The sequence below is a fragment of the Liolophura sinensis genome, chromosome 1 (assembly GCF_032854445.1).
Source record: "Liolophura sinensis isolate JHLJ2023 chromosome 1, CUHK_Ljap_v2, whole genome shotgun sequence".
Lineage (NCBI taxonomy): Eukaryota > Metazoa > Mollusca > Polyplacophora > Chitonida > Chitonidae > Liolophura > Liolophura sinensis.
Genome location: NC_088295.1, coordinates 33,707,629 through 33,722,219, shown reverse-complemented (window position 1 = coordinate 33,722,219; position 14,591 = coordinate 33,707,629). Strand labels below are relative to the sequence as shown.

The following is a 14,591-nucleotide window of genomic DNA, read 5'->3' as shown; positions in this document are numbered from 1 at the left end:
GTTGGCTTTTCCTTCAGTAACAGTATTTCAGAGGTTTTGACTCTGTGATTTATTTATCTTGTAGAAGACAGTACATACAAGCCTAGCTATGAAGTTTTAAGTCCAAGAGGTAAGTAGACAGTTCATCATTTCACAGACGTGTAGTTATAAGTACTTGTACATGTATGAATCATGATCCCAAAGTTACAGACAACTTGTTTCAAATGGAGAGCTGTGTTAGTACTTGATTACCCTATACAACACCAGCATCATAGCAATTCCCTATAGCTGCCAAACATTTATGATTTTGTGTTTGGTGAAGAGTCAGTCTCTCAATCTTTACAACACGGTGAACACCTGGTACGTGTACAGTAGATGATAGCTCTACTCATCACTAGTGGTCATATTTGGTTTGCTCAGTGTCATTTTAAAAAGGGTATTGTCTAAACCTTTAAGTGCATTTATACCTGTATGCCCTATTTCTGGAGCTCTTGTGAAACTTAAAAAAAAAAAAAGTCATTAGGAGTGGAGTTTATATATGTTACATGCAATTCCTCAATTTTTAAAACTTTCTCTTGATGCTGGAATCTGTATATGATTTGCCTTGTTGTTTTTAAATGAAAACTTCAAATTAGCTTTTGTGGTGTAATGAATAAAATGTTGTGCCATTATATATCCAAAAATACATCTTAATTAAGAGGTGATGAAATCAGTGTGGTGTGCGTAACCCAGGCTACAATGCCTTGACTCTGTCGGCAGATGTATCATGTATTGGGTTTCATGGAAATGATATGTCGTGGATTAGCAACAAGGAAGAAATGTGTGGCACAGAGCACAGGTCTTGTATCTGAAACAATTAGAGACGCGGTTGTCCTGGGGGATTTGATCGGGGTAATCTAAACTGAGCTTGTCTCGGTCTGTCGCTGGGAAATGCCTTTTGTTTGATTGGAATGTGCCCTAATGTTTCGTGTAACACACAGTGTTTATTTCTTGTGAGGCTGTTTAAGAGATCATTGTGTGCGACTTTTTATTTTGCATCGTGTAGAAAAAGCAGCTTCTTTGGAGAGAGAAAAACCAGGGCCAAGGGAGAAAGCCACATTTGGGAAAGACTACAGGCGGAAGTAAGTGAAACTTGTACACAAATATCTGATTACTTGGTGTGGCATTTTAGAATAGAGTCTTAAACCTGAGCCACTACCATTTGTCTACATTATTTTTTTTAGTTTCTAAATACATGTATCAGCATTAAAGGGCAACAGATTGAAAAAATAAATCTCTATAATGATTAGACTTGTCAGTAAATTAGTTCTGCACATACATGTTGTTTTCGAACTCCCTGCTGTCCTTTGGTGCTGATATCTAGTAGCTATATATGGCACAATAAATTTTAGAAGACTGATTGTAAAACTTAAACCCATCGCTGATCCCAAAATACTTGTATTCATGAATGAAACAATGGTGACTAGATGAGTTACACATATATGTGTACGTATGATAAATCAATATTGGTGAATTCAGTTACTTCTACTGATATTAATGTCAGTCTAATCCAGTTCTAACATGCAGACTGAGTGAATTTGTCAGAGTATATTAATGTCAGTCTAATCCAGTTCTAACATGCAGACTGAGTGAATTTGTCAGAGTATCACATTATAAACCCTCATTCAGCCACTAGATATCCCTGTCACACGTAAAGTGACCTATGCCAGGGTAGTGTAAATACAATACAGTATTTGTACGACCTTAAGTGTATTTAGGTCACCCTTGAGATCAGTTACATTTTTCCATTGTGGTAATTTTACCCAGCAGAACTATATATAAATCCATAGGTTATTAAACTTTTATTGGAAAACAGATAAGTAAAATTACATGTACACTGTACATGTACATCCTATTGACAATGCTTTTCCCTAATCAGATAACCTTGTTAACATGTATACAAGAAGGTCATGTGTCTTAGGCTTAACAATTTGCCCTGGATAGACTCTTGATACAAGTGCATTTTCACATACATGTATCTTATACTTTCTCAGGGATATTGACGTGTAACATGTCAGTAATTTGATAACAATATATGTACAGGTGTAGAGGCATACTTACTTTATAGTTTGTTTATGGCATTCCCAAGACTTTGTGATAGCCTATCACATATTTCTCTGAGACAAAATAAAGTATATAAAACATTAAATCAAATAGTATCTGAAAAGTTGTACTACAGTCAACTAGAATATGACATAAAATACTTAATTTAAACTGTTGTGATGAAGTAACTTTCCATTTACAAAATTCAGATGACAAGTGAACCAATGAACTGTATTGTGAGAAAAAAAAAATGATATTGGAGGAAGACAATGACTTAGCAGTGTATTTGTATGAAAAAAATAGTGTTTAATTTCAAATGTAAGATACAGTACAATGATTAGATGCACAAGTTAATTTATCAGCTTCATCATTCTGAGGCCAGATCACATAAGCGCATTTTTTATGATCTTGATAGTGTAAATACATCTACCTAAATATTGTGTCCCCATGTTCACCATGGCTATGGTAACATAAACAAGGTGTATGATGATCCATGAATTGTCGGATACAAAAAGTTTGTTTACATTTATGTGTGTGTCAACATTTACGTGTGTGCCTGATGCTATTTTTTGAGCCCATACTAATGTGTACATGTACATATAGCTACATTGTTTGACTGAAGTGTGCCTAATTCTGTGTCACTAAATGCCCTGCCTGTTTGACTTTTCCATGCAGCTCTACATCTATGTTTGAAAGGTAGAAGTATACTTTATATTTAGCCCAATGTTTACTGATTTTGAATTTCTTTCCACATTGGTGCCTCAACCAGTATTTTTCCCTGCACAACCCGTCACCAACTACATGTATATTCCTGTTGGACACAACAGTCATGTACCATCTGCACAAACCACTGTTTACCTGAACTATTATAGCTATGTTATGGCAAAGAAAAGCAAAGTGAGCTCCCTGCCACTGCATCGGTGAACTTTGATCTTTATTCAGAGGCGTGTGAAATATCATAAAATCGTTTCATGTACATGTGTTTCTTACCACACAGCATGTGATCACATTACTTCATTTGTATACCTGTAGAATGTAACCTCACCTTTTCACCTGTGCATGGCTAAGTAAATATATAACTGTACTCATCCCCTTTACAATTCTGGTAATCTTTGATATACATGTGTATGAGTTTATACATACATGTATCTCCTCTTCATGTCCTCATGCGCAGATGTTTGTATTTCAAGGGATTTACAATTACTATATAATAGTTCAAAGTATAATATTATAATAGTTGATCACCTCAAATGTGTCTTTTAATAATCACGTAATGAAGTCATTATTTCCTGATGAGAGATCTCACCATCTTTGTTATGTTTTGGTTATAATATATAACAGAGCTGTCTCATATTTTTATGGTATGTGTGTGTATATGTACACAATTCTGAGAAATTATTTTGTAAGTAAACTGTTACCTGTAAATATGTAAAAGGTATTAAGGTATCATCAGTCATAACCATACTTGGTCTCGTTACGTTGTTTTGTCCGAAGGCAGCAGGTAATGCAAACATTTTTTTTTTGTGACCAGTTGTATTTGTGTGTCAAGGTATCTGTCTAATGTAGTACGATCATGATTTAGTGTTTATCCTTGTTTAAACGGTTATGTGTTGATGTACTCATACTAAATGAAATAAATTTGTATAATTCCAGTGAATGGATACCTGCTGATGCAAGAGCCAAACCAGACGTGTACAAGATTCAGCCTCGTAGCATCATGGATTATGAGCCAGGATTTTCGTCCATTGCTTTTCAGGAAACTAAAGCAGTAAGTGACAGTGTTTGCAATACCAAAGGATTAAAGTTGCCTTGAATAAATTTTTTAAATTATCCATGAATGTTGATCTGCACTGTGCATGGTTTTAAGAAGGGGTTAATTTTTAAGAATATTTGTCTGAAATGCTTATATTGTGCATTTGTTGTATAGGTTCTAGCATTTTTCAGCATGTTGAATGCATTTCTAACTAGTGGATGCCATACATGATTTAAAATGTTTTATGCAGAAGTTTAATTGTTCACTCAAGCTTTAAGCTTAACCTGAGTGGAATATTTGGATATAACACAATAATGGACTACTCCTTCTGGATCAAAACAGGCTGTGCTGTGTGTAAGGTAAAGGTTAACCATCAATGAATCTGTGTTGATGTTCAAGGTGAAGTTTTGAGTCAGCTTAGCTAGTTAAATAAAGGTGTGGTTCTGTTTACCAAGTGATATTGATAATTTATGGACTGTAATGGTACTCAACCTAATAATTGTAGTTGGGTACGTGGTAAGACAGGCTATAAAAAGTAAGGATTTAGAACTTTGTAGCAGGTGAGAAACTGATCGATTGCCATAAATCGATGAAGGCCTCTCCAGAGAAGAATAGGGACTTTAATGCAAGGCCAGCTGGCCTATAAATTAGGAACACATTCAACACATTGATTAACATTATGATACTTGATATAATTCCTGTAGTGTCTCTTAATTTCATTCCTTTAATTTTTTTTAAAAATTTCAGTCAGCATGGTGATTTTTTTTGTATGCTAAGGAAGTTTTTGTCATATTATTCAGAAGAATGTTTCCTTAGTATGTACTGTATGTGAAGTGAATCTTTCACATGTAGTATTTTAAGATGTGATGTTACCTTTTTACAAGTTAACAATACATGTACATGTATATTAAACAAAATTTGTATCAAACTGAAAAATAGTGTTGGCATCTGCAGGGGTAAGTGTAAGTGCCCCAATGACAAGGAAATATCCTTTGGCCAAGTTGTTGAAATTTTTGTTGACCTAGCAAATGAATGTGCTTGAATACAAGTAATTAATACATGAATGAGCTCTTCACTGATGGAGGTAAATATCGTGACTGGAAGGGTGTGGACCTTGTTAGCCGGTCACCTTGCTCTCTCTTCTTTCTCATTGGTTCATATTGAGTGACAGCTGTTGGCCAGACCAACGCTCAATAACGGATCAATATTCTCAGTCATACAGCCTTTTGTTATGTCTGCAGTCTTACCTGGGCCATCTGTAGGCAAGTCTGTTTAGCGCTAATCCAGGTACACTCTTGGTGTAGGCTTTGAACCTCCAGTGATTGCTGATGAGGACTTGCCTTACGAGAAGCTCAGCTATTATTTATTCGTACGGAATTCAGATCTGAAGACACTTTTTTAATGCACCTGGTCCTAATGAGAATTACCTGTGGTTGTGATTTCCTGTTTTAACAGTGTTCTGACTTCAGATTCAAAGGTGTGTAGTGCATTTTGTGAAATCAATAGAATTTCTTTCATGCAGTATTTGGAATTATGGCTGCCATAACAAAGAAATGGATTGCTTTTTCTCATGTCACTCACGGTTACTTGAATAACATTCATAAAACATGGTAAAACAACAAGATTTATTTGCAGATTCATGAATGTGATTTTTTGTTTTTATTGCAGTTCATGTTGCATTTCATCTGAACATTTCGTAGTTGTCTTTTGGTTAACATGCCTGATTGAGGATGATACACTAATTATATTGCATGAATGAATTGTTTTGTTTGATGTTTTTCCACTGTTAGGCCAAACGTTTAAGCCAGCTGCTAGAGAAATCCAAGGTAACTTTGCTGCTGTAGAGTGTGGTATGTGTAGTGTGTTGATTGTAGCTGGGAAGGGGGATGCTCTATCTTACATGTAGCTTTGGTGTTTGTTAAATATCTTTTGTGTTTCAGGCTAGGATGGTGAGTGCTCTGCTGCTTTATAGTCTTCAAGTATCTTTTCACCTAACAGTGCCTCTTTCACAGTTTTAATACTGCAGCAAGTTTCACAAAGTTGTTTTAGTGGTACCAGCATGTAACTACTATTATCAGTTTCTTGCTGTGGTAATGATGTGTGTCTCACTAAAGCTGGAAGCTCTTTGTGAACCTAACTGCTTTGCAGAATGTAATATAAAACATATTGTTTTTAGTTCTGAACACATGCTGTTTAATATTTCATTATTATCACTTATCCATGTATGGTGAAGAATTTTAAATTTTAGAATACATTACTTTTATCATTGCTAAACATTACATTACCAATTTGACCAGAGATCCCATTGAACACTAATTAGCACAGAAATTTCCAAATGCGTATGAGTAAGAGCACACCCAATTGGTCAGAATAAGATACACATGTGATCTGATTTTGTATTTCTAAATGTCTTATTTCCAAATGTGCTGTTTCCTTCTGTTTTTTTTTTTTTTTAATTTTAAACTTATATGGAGCTTCATTGTGCGACCACAGATTGTATTACTTCCTGGTCTATATTTCTACATCATTAGGTATAAATATATGTTTACATTTATGTACATGTAAAAGCCACCTGTCTCACACATAGCTTTAGGATTTTTACCATTCGGTTTATATAAATGTAAATAGTGATCAAAATTTAAATATTGGGAGCTAGAAATAGTAGAGTGTTGCATGGAGGTCATCGGGCGGTCACACGTATGGTTTTATATCAGATCTGTAAAGTTCTCTTCCATTGTTATCTGTGATCCAATGGTGTCAACATCTACGCTGTAATAAGCATCCACCAGTTCTTGCTTTTATGCTGTGAACAATGGGGAATGAAGTAGGTATTGTCTTGGAAATGGTTGTCAGGTAAAATTTTGGTGACCAATTTAAAGCTGTGATATATTTATGAATGCAATATATTCCAAGTATCGACATTTCCGTGACTTCTACGTATTCTCCATTGTTCAGTTATTGACCTTGAACACAGATGTATCGAATTAAAAGGTGCCATCAGTCAGTCCTAATGTTCTCTGTTAAAGAGCTAAAGAAAGGCTTCCCTGACCAATAATACATGTATATGTTCATGAGTAGGACTATTATCAAATTTCTACAGATGCCTATGCTTTTATAAGAAAAAAGCATATACTGGGTTCTGTTCCTAAAGACCTGTTTTTGTCACTTATTTTTGGTTCTACTGAAGTGAAAATTCTGACCACCTAATAAATAAAACAGTATTCTGTTTCTTGTACAGCAAATTTCTCTCAAGTTTAAGACTACATCAACATGTACCCTAATTCTTCAACCTACTCAACCACCACTATGACCAATATTTTGAAACATTCTGAGAGAACCAGATAGTGTGTGTAAAGAAAAAGTTCACTTAGTTTTATGAAGCTTGCATCTTTAGTGATACAAATAAATTTTTGTATCACTTTTATAATAATTGTATGCATAAATTTTTCCGAAAAAAGTGGTTGAAAAAGTTGAAGATTTATAGTAAGCAGTGAAAAAAAGAAAAATGCCAGTTTTTATGGAACTAAGTTCAAATGCTTAACCTTGAAAATCTATTGTGTCATACGTTTATGAGGGGAATGCATGCTATATACAAACATAATGAATCAAGAATTTTACTTGAGGATGAATTAAGTTTGCATTATAAAGTAGATAAGAAGTAGCTGTACATGTACATGCATATGCAGTATGTAACTGTATTTTATCTCAATAAGCTGCTTTTACTCACCACTGTACAGAATGTGTACATACTCTAATATGATTTGTATGCTAATTATAGGTGTATTAACAGTGTTATGTGATTTTACATGTACATCAGATAGATAAAAGGTTATAGTGTTCTGTTTATAAAACAAGTAACTGATACATGGACATATGTTTGTTATATGCTAGTATATGTAGTATATTAATTACAAGACACTCACACACGAGCAAATTTGCCCCGTTACAGGAGCTTATATACTGATCTTTACATTTTCATTTTGTATGCATGGTTACAAAAGTGCTCAGAATTTATTTGGGTAGACTCTTTCATGTGGCTTCTCCTGCATTTTATGTATCAGTCTTTTTAGCTTTAAACAGCACATTTATATGATAATTAAATCTTTAGGAAGTTCGTAGTCAAGGAAAGAAAATTTAATTATGTCATTTTATGTCAGATTGCTGTTATATTTTACTAAATGTGCAAGCACATCTATATTAAAACAATACATGTGCATGTTTTATTAGTCCACATTATATTCATTTTGTTTACTCGTTCTAAGTTTCTGTTATTTTCATTACGAATCCCTTTGTGTTTCTTAACTATAAATAATTAATGTTTTAATTCATAGTTTCCATACCTTATAATTTGTTCTTTCTGTCTTATTAACAGGGTGTGGTTCATAATCCTCCTATAGAGAAACCAGGCCAATTCAACAAGTAGTGAGTATTTTGTTTCTTTTCCATTACATTCCATTTGACCAACATAAAAGTGTTGTAAACAGCTTCAAGTGTGTTCAAACAGTTTGATACATGTATATTATAGTTGCCTTGCATTCTGTTAATAGCACTCATAATACAGTCAACGATCTAAGTTTAGAGAGCATGTAAATTACCATGTGGATGCCTGTCATAAGAAAACATTTCATTCATTACAAAAGGTGAAAAGTATATTATTGGGTCACCTACAGTATTTTTAGAAAGCTGGAGAGGTGAGGGGTGGGAAAGGTTAAACAATTTGTACGTTATGTGAATGTACATGTACGTGGGGACTGCTAGCTCAGATGGACTTGCTGTGACTATTCCATTGAAATTAAGGTTAAATAATGTCTGGAGGTTTGTTAGGCACCTGGTAAAATTTGAACTCTTGTTAACCTCTTCTGAGAATGTAAGTGACACAGATTAAATCAGGGACATACATGTAATTTGTATAACAACAATATGCTCATTTTTATGCTCATTTATATCAAGTCATATCTGTGTTTGTGAACTCAGTATTTTTTGATCAGCTCCAGGTTTTGCTTGTAGACTAAGATGCTCAGAGTCTCCATGGTACTGCTAGGGAAAGCTTTATGCTTTGTGAACACCAAAGGGTAGTGATCTAAGATAAGCAAATTCAATACCTTAATTGGTTGTGCAGTTTCTGGAGATCGAAGCATTCATTGCACTGTATTAATCAATATTTATCTGAGAGTGTAACCTGTGCAGCTAAATGACTTTGTGTGTTGGTACATTAGCTGCGTTTGCCCTTGTTTTGTCTCTGATATGCCTGCATTTAAGTTGTTCATGTTAAGCACATTGCACCATCAGCGTTCTCCTCTTTGAGCTGAACCACATAACAGAAATATAATTTACAACATTGAAGGATCTTATGTTTGAGACTAATGACAAATTGATAAAACAGTCTTAAGTGAGACTTTGTGATGATTTTTTCTGTCTCATCTCACCGCTCTACCGAATTAGCCTTTCTGAAAACCACAGAGAAATAGCTTGATTGGTAGTCCAAGTACTCGTTATGCAGAGAAAATAAAACTGTATGACACCTGTACAATTTGGAGATGTATGACATGCTTCTGTGTGGTCTGGAAATTAGAACCCAAATAAATTTGTGTCTACGTATGCATAGTAATATATGAGCTTCCTAGATACAGGTCTTGATGTTGAGACCCATTATGCATTTGCTTTTTTCATACATGTATATATTTGTGTTGTTTATAATAACATTTATATCTCGCAGTGATATGGCTGAAATATTGATAATACAGCGTAAAGCCATAATCACTTTTTCACGTACATGTGTGTCTGTACCATGTACAACTTCATCTACAGGTATTCATATAGTGGATTGCAGGGTTCAGCTATGGAGGAAGTGTACACAATTTTGCAATTAATCAAAAGTAGTTGCAGTTTTCATCGAAGACTAATTTGAGGTAAATTGGTTTTGGTTGCCAAGGGCTTTAGATATTGATGACTTGATTTGTGGGTCAGCGCTCACCTGTGCAGTAAATGTACATGTGTTACAGTGAGTTACGGCTGGATTGGAGGCAGGGGTAATGCAAGTGTAGGATGTGTATAGCTTGTTGAGTCGGATTACAGGATCAGGGTCCAGGCTAAGGTTGTCATAAAGTTGTCAATACAACACCTCCAGAGCAAGATAAAGAGGTCAGAAGTCAGTGATCTATTAAGACAGGTAAACAAAGATTCGACAAGGCTAGGATCTGTTCATTCAGTTGGGAAACATACAGACTAACCTCCTTATGTAAGCCACACTACTGACTGGCCAGCATGATTAAGGTAAACACTGTTAAAGCCAGTAGGCAGGTGGGTTTGGAGAAGGTTAACAAGATTAGAAGTGTTAGTGGAGAGCTGTTTTGCCTGTGTCACTTCTCAGGGGTGTAAAGGTAAAGGCAGGCTATGTTTTAGAATCAAATCGGGTGTTTCAACTTGGGAGACAAAACTATAGGCTGTCATGTACCTTAGTTGGTTCATGTGCAATGTTTAAGACAGGTAAGGGTGGTACTTTGATCTATTTAACTCTCACAGTTGTATTTGTTCTGTATGGGTGAAATTACCAGTTTATGACAGTTTTAAATAACTTGATTTATTGAAGTGTGGAATTCATAAATATGTTGGGGTTTGCAAATGCATGATATGAAATGGATCATAATTGCAGACAATTGATGTTACATGTATATGAGCAGCTGCTTCGAGATATTATTAAATGCTGTTCACAGAATTGCTATGGGAACATATATACATGTATAGTATCTGCATGTATACTGTATTACCCTTGGCATGGATTTGGCAGTATTCCATGTAATGGCTTTGTCTTGTCACTTCAATTCTCTTGTGAACCATGATGCCATTTTGACATATTACCATAGTATGTGTGTATACATGTATGTCTGTGTGCGGGGCCTCCGTGGCTCAGTTGGTTAGCACGCTAGAGCAGCGTAATGACGCAAGAGTCTCTCACCAATGTGGTCGCTGTGAGTTCAAGTCCAGCCCATGCTGGCTTCCTCTCCGGCCGTATGTGGGAAGGCCTGCTAGCAACCTGCGGATGGTCGTGGGTTTCCCCCGGGCTGTGCCCGGTTTCCACCCACCATAATGCTGGCCGCCGTCGTATAAGTGAAATAGTCTTGAGTACGGCGTAAAACACCAATCAAATAAATAAATAAAATAAATAAATAATGTCTGTGTGCGGTCGATGCATTGAGTACATATAATTATAATTTTAAACTTGTAATAATGTGCATCTGACCTGGTTTAGTAGAGGAACGCAAACAATCTTTATTGTAGACCTGTATTCATGACATTGTAATTAAACAAAACAGAATTTTGAAAATTAGATGGTCATTAGAATGTAGCAATGGTTTGAAATCTGATACGCTACAATTCCTAGCAAAGTAAAAGATGACATGTTGAAATATTCGTTCTGTTTCACTGGCTTGTAAATTTTCTAGTGGTGAGAAAATATTGTCTTCTGCCTTTTGACACCACATCATCACTAATCCTGCATGGCATAAAATACATGTACATATGAGATTGACCATTATGTGGAAACATTACTTCAGCCATGCTGCAGTCTCAGGGCCTCTCAACATCATCAGCCACCTCCTTCACTGCCCCAGCCTCCCAGTACCCCTTCCCTTTGTTAGGTGCTGGTTAAGGTGATACCTGCCCTGGCTCCACGATTTCATGCTCTAATTAGCACAGTCACCTGGCCATGTGCTTACTAGTGCCTGCTTTGTTTGATGTTGTGGGTGTCTCTGCCCTGCCCTTTGATGGATGTCCCTCTGTGTTTGTGTGTACAGGGTTTTTTATCCATTCAGGGACGACTCTACTCACACACGCCACATGGTACCTGAGCAAGCCACCGGCCTGTCCTGGCCCAGTATGCTTGGCTTAGATTTAGATCATGTGTTAGGAGGGTGCCAGGCGTTGCTAGCCTGTCCTGCTCACTGGCTCTCTCACTCACAGAGCTGATGCCAGGCTATGGAGCCTGAGGGAGTAGGAAAGCGATGCAGAAGCTGGTAGATAGTCTGGCATTCAGGTGGGTACAGATCTTTGTCCCTCACACCAAGGATTAATTGGGCCCACAGGGAGATATATAAGAACTGGTATAATCCTTACACATAATAATTCTGGGTCAGTTCTGTTATCATATAGTGCAGCGCCTAGCTTGTGACTTTGTACACATGGTGGGTGGGTGTATAGGCCACGAACCTTATAGCACACACTGTATATAGGACATCAATATGTGCCACCCTGACCAAGCTTTAAATATTCTTCCATATAGTTTCTGCAGTTGGTACATAATATCCACTCACATTTCTCCTTTGTGATATGTACATTTAGTGGCTTGTAATTGTTCATGTATTTTATGTAATTACATCATGCTACAACATCATGTATTAACTATTTTGGCATTAACCATGCTTGATTTGCCATGATAAGGCATGACGTTTTATATACATACATGTATGCATTTTGCTGTTGCGTGTATCTTGAGAACCTGAAGTATTCAAATGAAAAGTAACTGGTCGGTTTGTGAAAAGCAGCTGGGTTTCAGGTAAAACTGCTTTATGAAAGTCTTCACAATTATTTCATTGTAGTTTATATGTATATGAATGTCAGATTTTAACTGTGAATGAAGGTACCATTGAAGCAAATAGGCTTTCCATTGTGTTACATGAAGGTAGATCGCAGTAAATTTGGTGTTGCGTATATTCTATGTAGCTGGGTTAAGTAAACTTAAATGTTCAATGTCATGTGGCCACCAAATGTTTCACTACAACCGGAGATTTCTAGTTTAAACATCACCATTTCAATTGATGTTGTCATATGTCCTAACTAGTATACGTCCATGAATATGTGCATTACATCTCAGCTTGTTCCTTCTTACAGATAGTAACTCGAGCTATCTAACGTTGTTCTCTTAATACGGTCTTATAAAGTAAGTTAATCATTGTGAGTACAAAAGTACTGAGAGTATGTGGATATTGGGTTGTTCTTGTAATGCGGACAGTGTATTGAACCATCTAGCATCTTCAGGGATCACTGTGTAAACATAATTGGTATGGTAGTCATGTAGTGAATTGGTAAGTGTTTTTGACCAGCAATATTTGGATAGCATGAAAAAAGGTATGGAAGAAAAACCTAGAAAAAATATCATGGTAATAACACTCATAGACTACATATACATGTACATCTGTAACATTTTATATGTTTTCTCATGAGAGTTCAGTTCAGGCCACATGTAAGCTCGTCCATTACTGTGTTAATGGCTTTGGGATAGAAAACAGGGCAGATCAGAATATTGATCTAGGCACTAGGTGAGACCATAGTAACCTAAACCATCCTACATTTTCACGTTTAGCTGAAGATAGACCATTGCTTTTTCATGCCTCAGTTAACTCAGGCTCATCCAGTGGGTGGAATAAAATTTATTGCTGCCTCTGATCTTTTGTATTACCTAATCTAGTTTTACCATAGCCCCAAGCCAATGTAAATATCTGTGTAGTGTAGCTTGTAACAGGTTTTGTAGATATTTAGCCTACATTTTTTTTTCGTATATAGTTAATTCATTCAAAATGAATTTCCAGGGCTTTGGAGTGAATGTAGTGGAAGTATACAGATCAGCACATAGAATAGATAATTTTGCACTTGCCCTAGTTGCCTTATATTTCTGTGTGCTACAGAGATTAAATTTGAATAGCATCGGATATAAATAAATTGTACATTTGTTTATTGTACATAATTCTGTTAATACAGATACAAAGTGCAAGTTTATCCATGAATTTTGCTTTTTGTTCATATACATGTGTGTGTCTTAGTTTCATGAACACTGCATATCCCTTTTTGGTTTGTAAAAAAAAGTCTTTATGCATATGCAGGCTGATCTGATTTGTTTTATAGTGAACGACTGATATTACAGCATTGTACATTATGCACTTGGTGTACATAGGGCATGGTTTTAGATAGTTCATCTGAACTATATTTGTGTATGTGAAAATTGATCTTTGATAATGCCAGCGGTCATCTTGCCATATTGAACATTATGAATATGCTGATGTCTTATGAGAGGAAATTATTCACTACGCCTTATTTCGAGGTGTAATCGATAGGTATCTAGTAACAGGTGTTGTTAATGCATGTCATTGTATCTGCTTGGACTGGTTAAGAGACTTATTTGTAAGGAGGCCAGCTAGGTTACTTACATTTAGGTAGGTTTTTAAGTACAATTCTCTATTGAAAATATGAAGTACATTTAATGTTTAATCCATGAGATGAAAAGATGTGTCCTGATTGTAATACGAAAGGTTTTTCCAGACATGTCTGTAGTTAGAAGTAATTTAATCTATCATCAGATTATGGAAATAATCATTTCATCACCTTGGAGTCGTGTGTGTATGCAGCAGTGTGTTAGAAAGAAGTTTGTAGTGCGTGTAATGAGATTATTTGGCACCCTGCAGTTTGGCATCCTGCCTTGAATAGTGACCCATTTGTGGTAATACAGTGCAAAAAGGGGGAACCTGGCTCATTTACAAAGTCAGTCATCAAATTCTCGGAATTTGTTTACAGTGCGTGTATTCTATGGGCTGTCTGTGAAATATATCATCAGTAAAGAGTGTTCTTTGCAGGAGTCAAGTTAAATCTGGTAAAAGCAATGAATACTCTACATACATGTACTATGTCTCAACAGCAAAGCTTGTGATACAGGAATTTGCAGTTTCAAGTACTACATAACAAGATTCTAACTGATGAAATTATGGGTTTTAATAAGCATTACTATTAC

The 14,591-nt window shown here is 35.9% G+C and overlaps 1 protein-coding gene across 1 annotated transcript in view; it reads left to right on the top strand.

Moving 5' to 3' along the window:
- The window catches only part of LOC135479605 (sorbin and SH3 domain-containing protein 1-like), an 80,522-nt gene that overhangs the window by 50,162 nt on the left and 15,769 nt on the right, over window positions 1-14,591 (top strand). Inside the window, exons 20-25 of the mRNA XM_064759533.1 lie at window positions 65-109; window positions 1,025-1,100; window positions 2,737-2,757; window positions 3,715-3,829; window positions 5,605-5,640; window positions 8,187-8,236. Coding sequence (XP_064615603.1) covers window positions 65-109; window positions 1,025-1,100; window positions 2,737-2,757; window positions 3,715-3,829; window positions 5,605-5,640; window positions 8,187-8,236 — 343 coding nt within the window. The remainder of the gene's footprint in view (window positions 1-64; window positions 110-1,024; window positions 1,101-2,736; window positions 2,758-3,714; window positions 3,830-5,604; window positions 5,641-8,186; window positions 8,237-14,591) is intronic.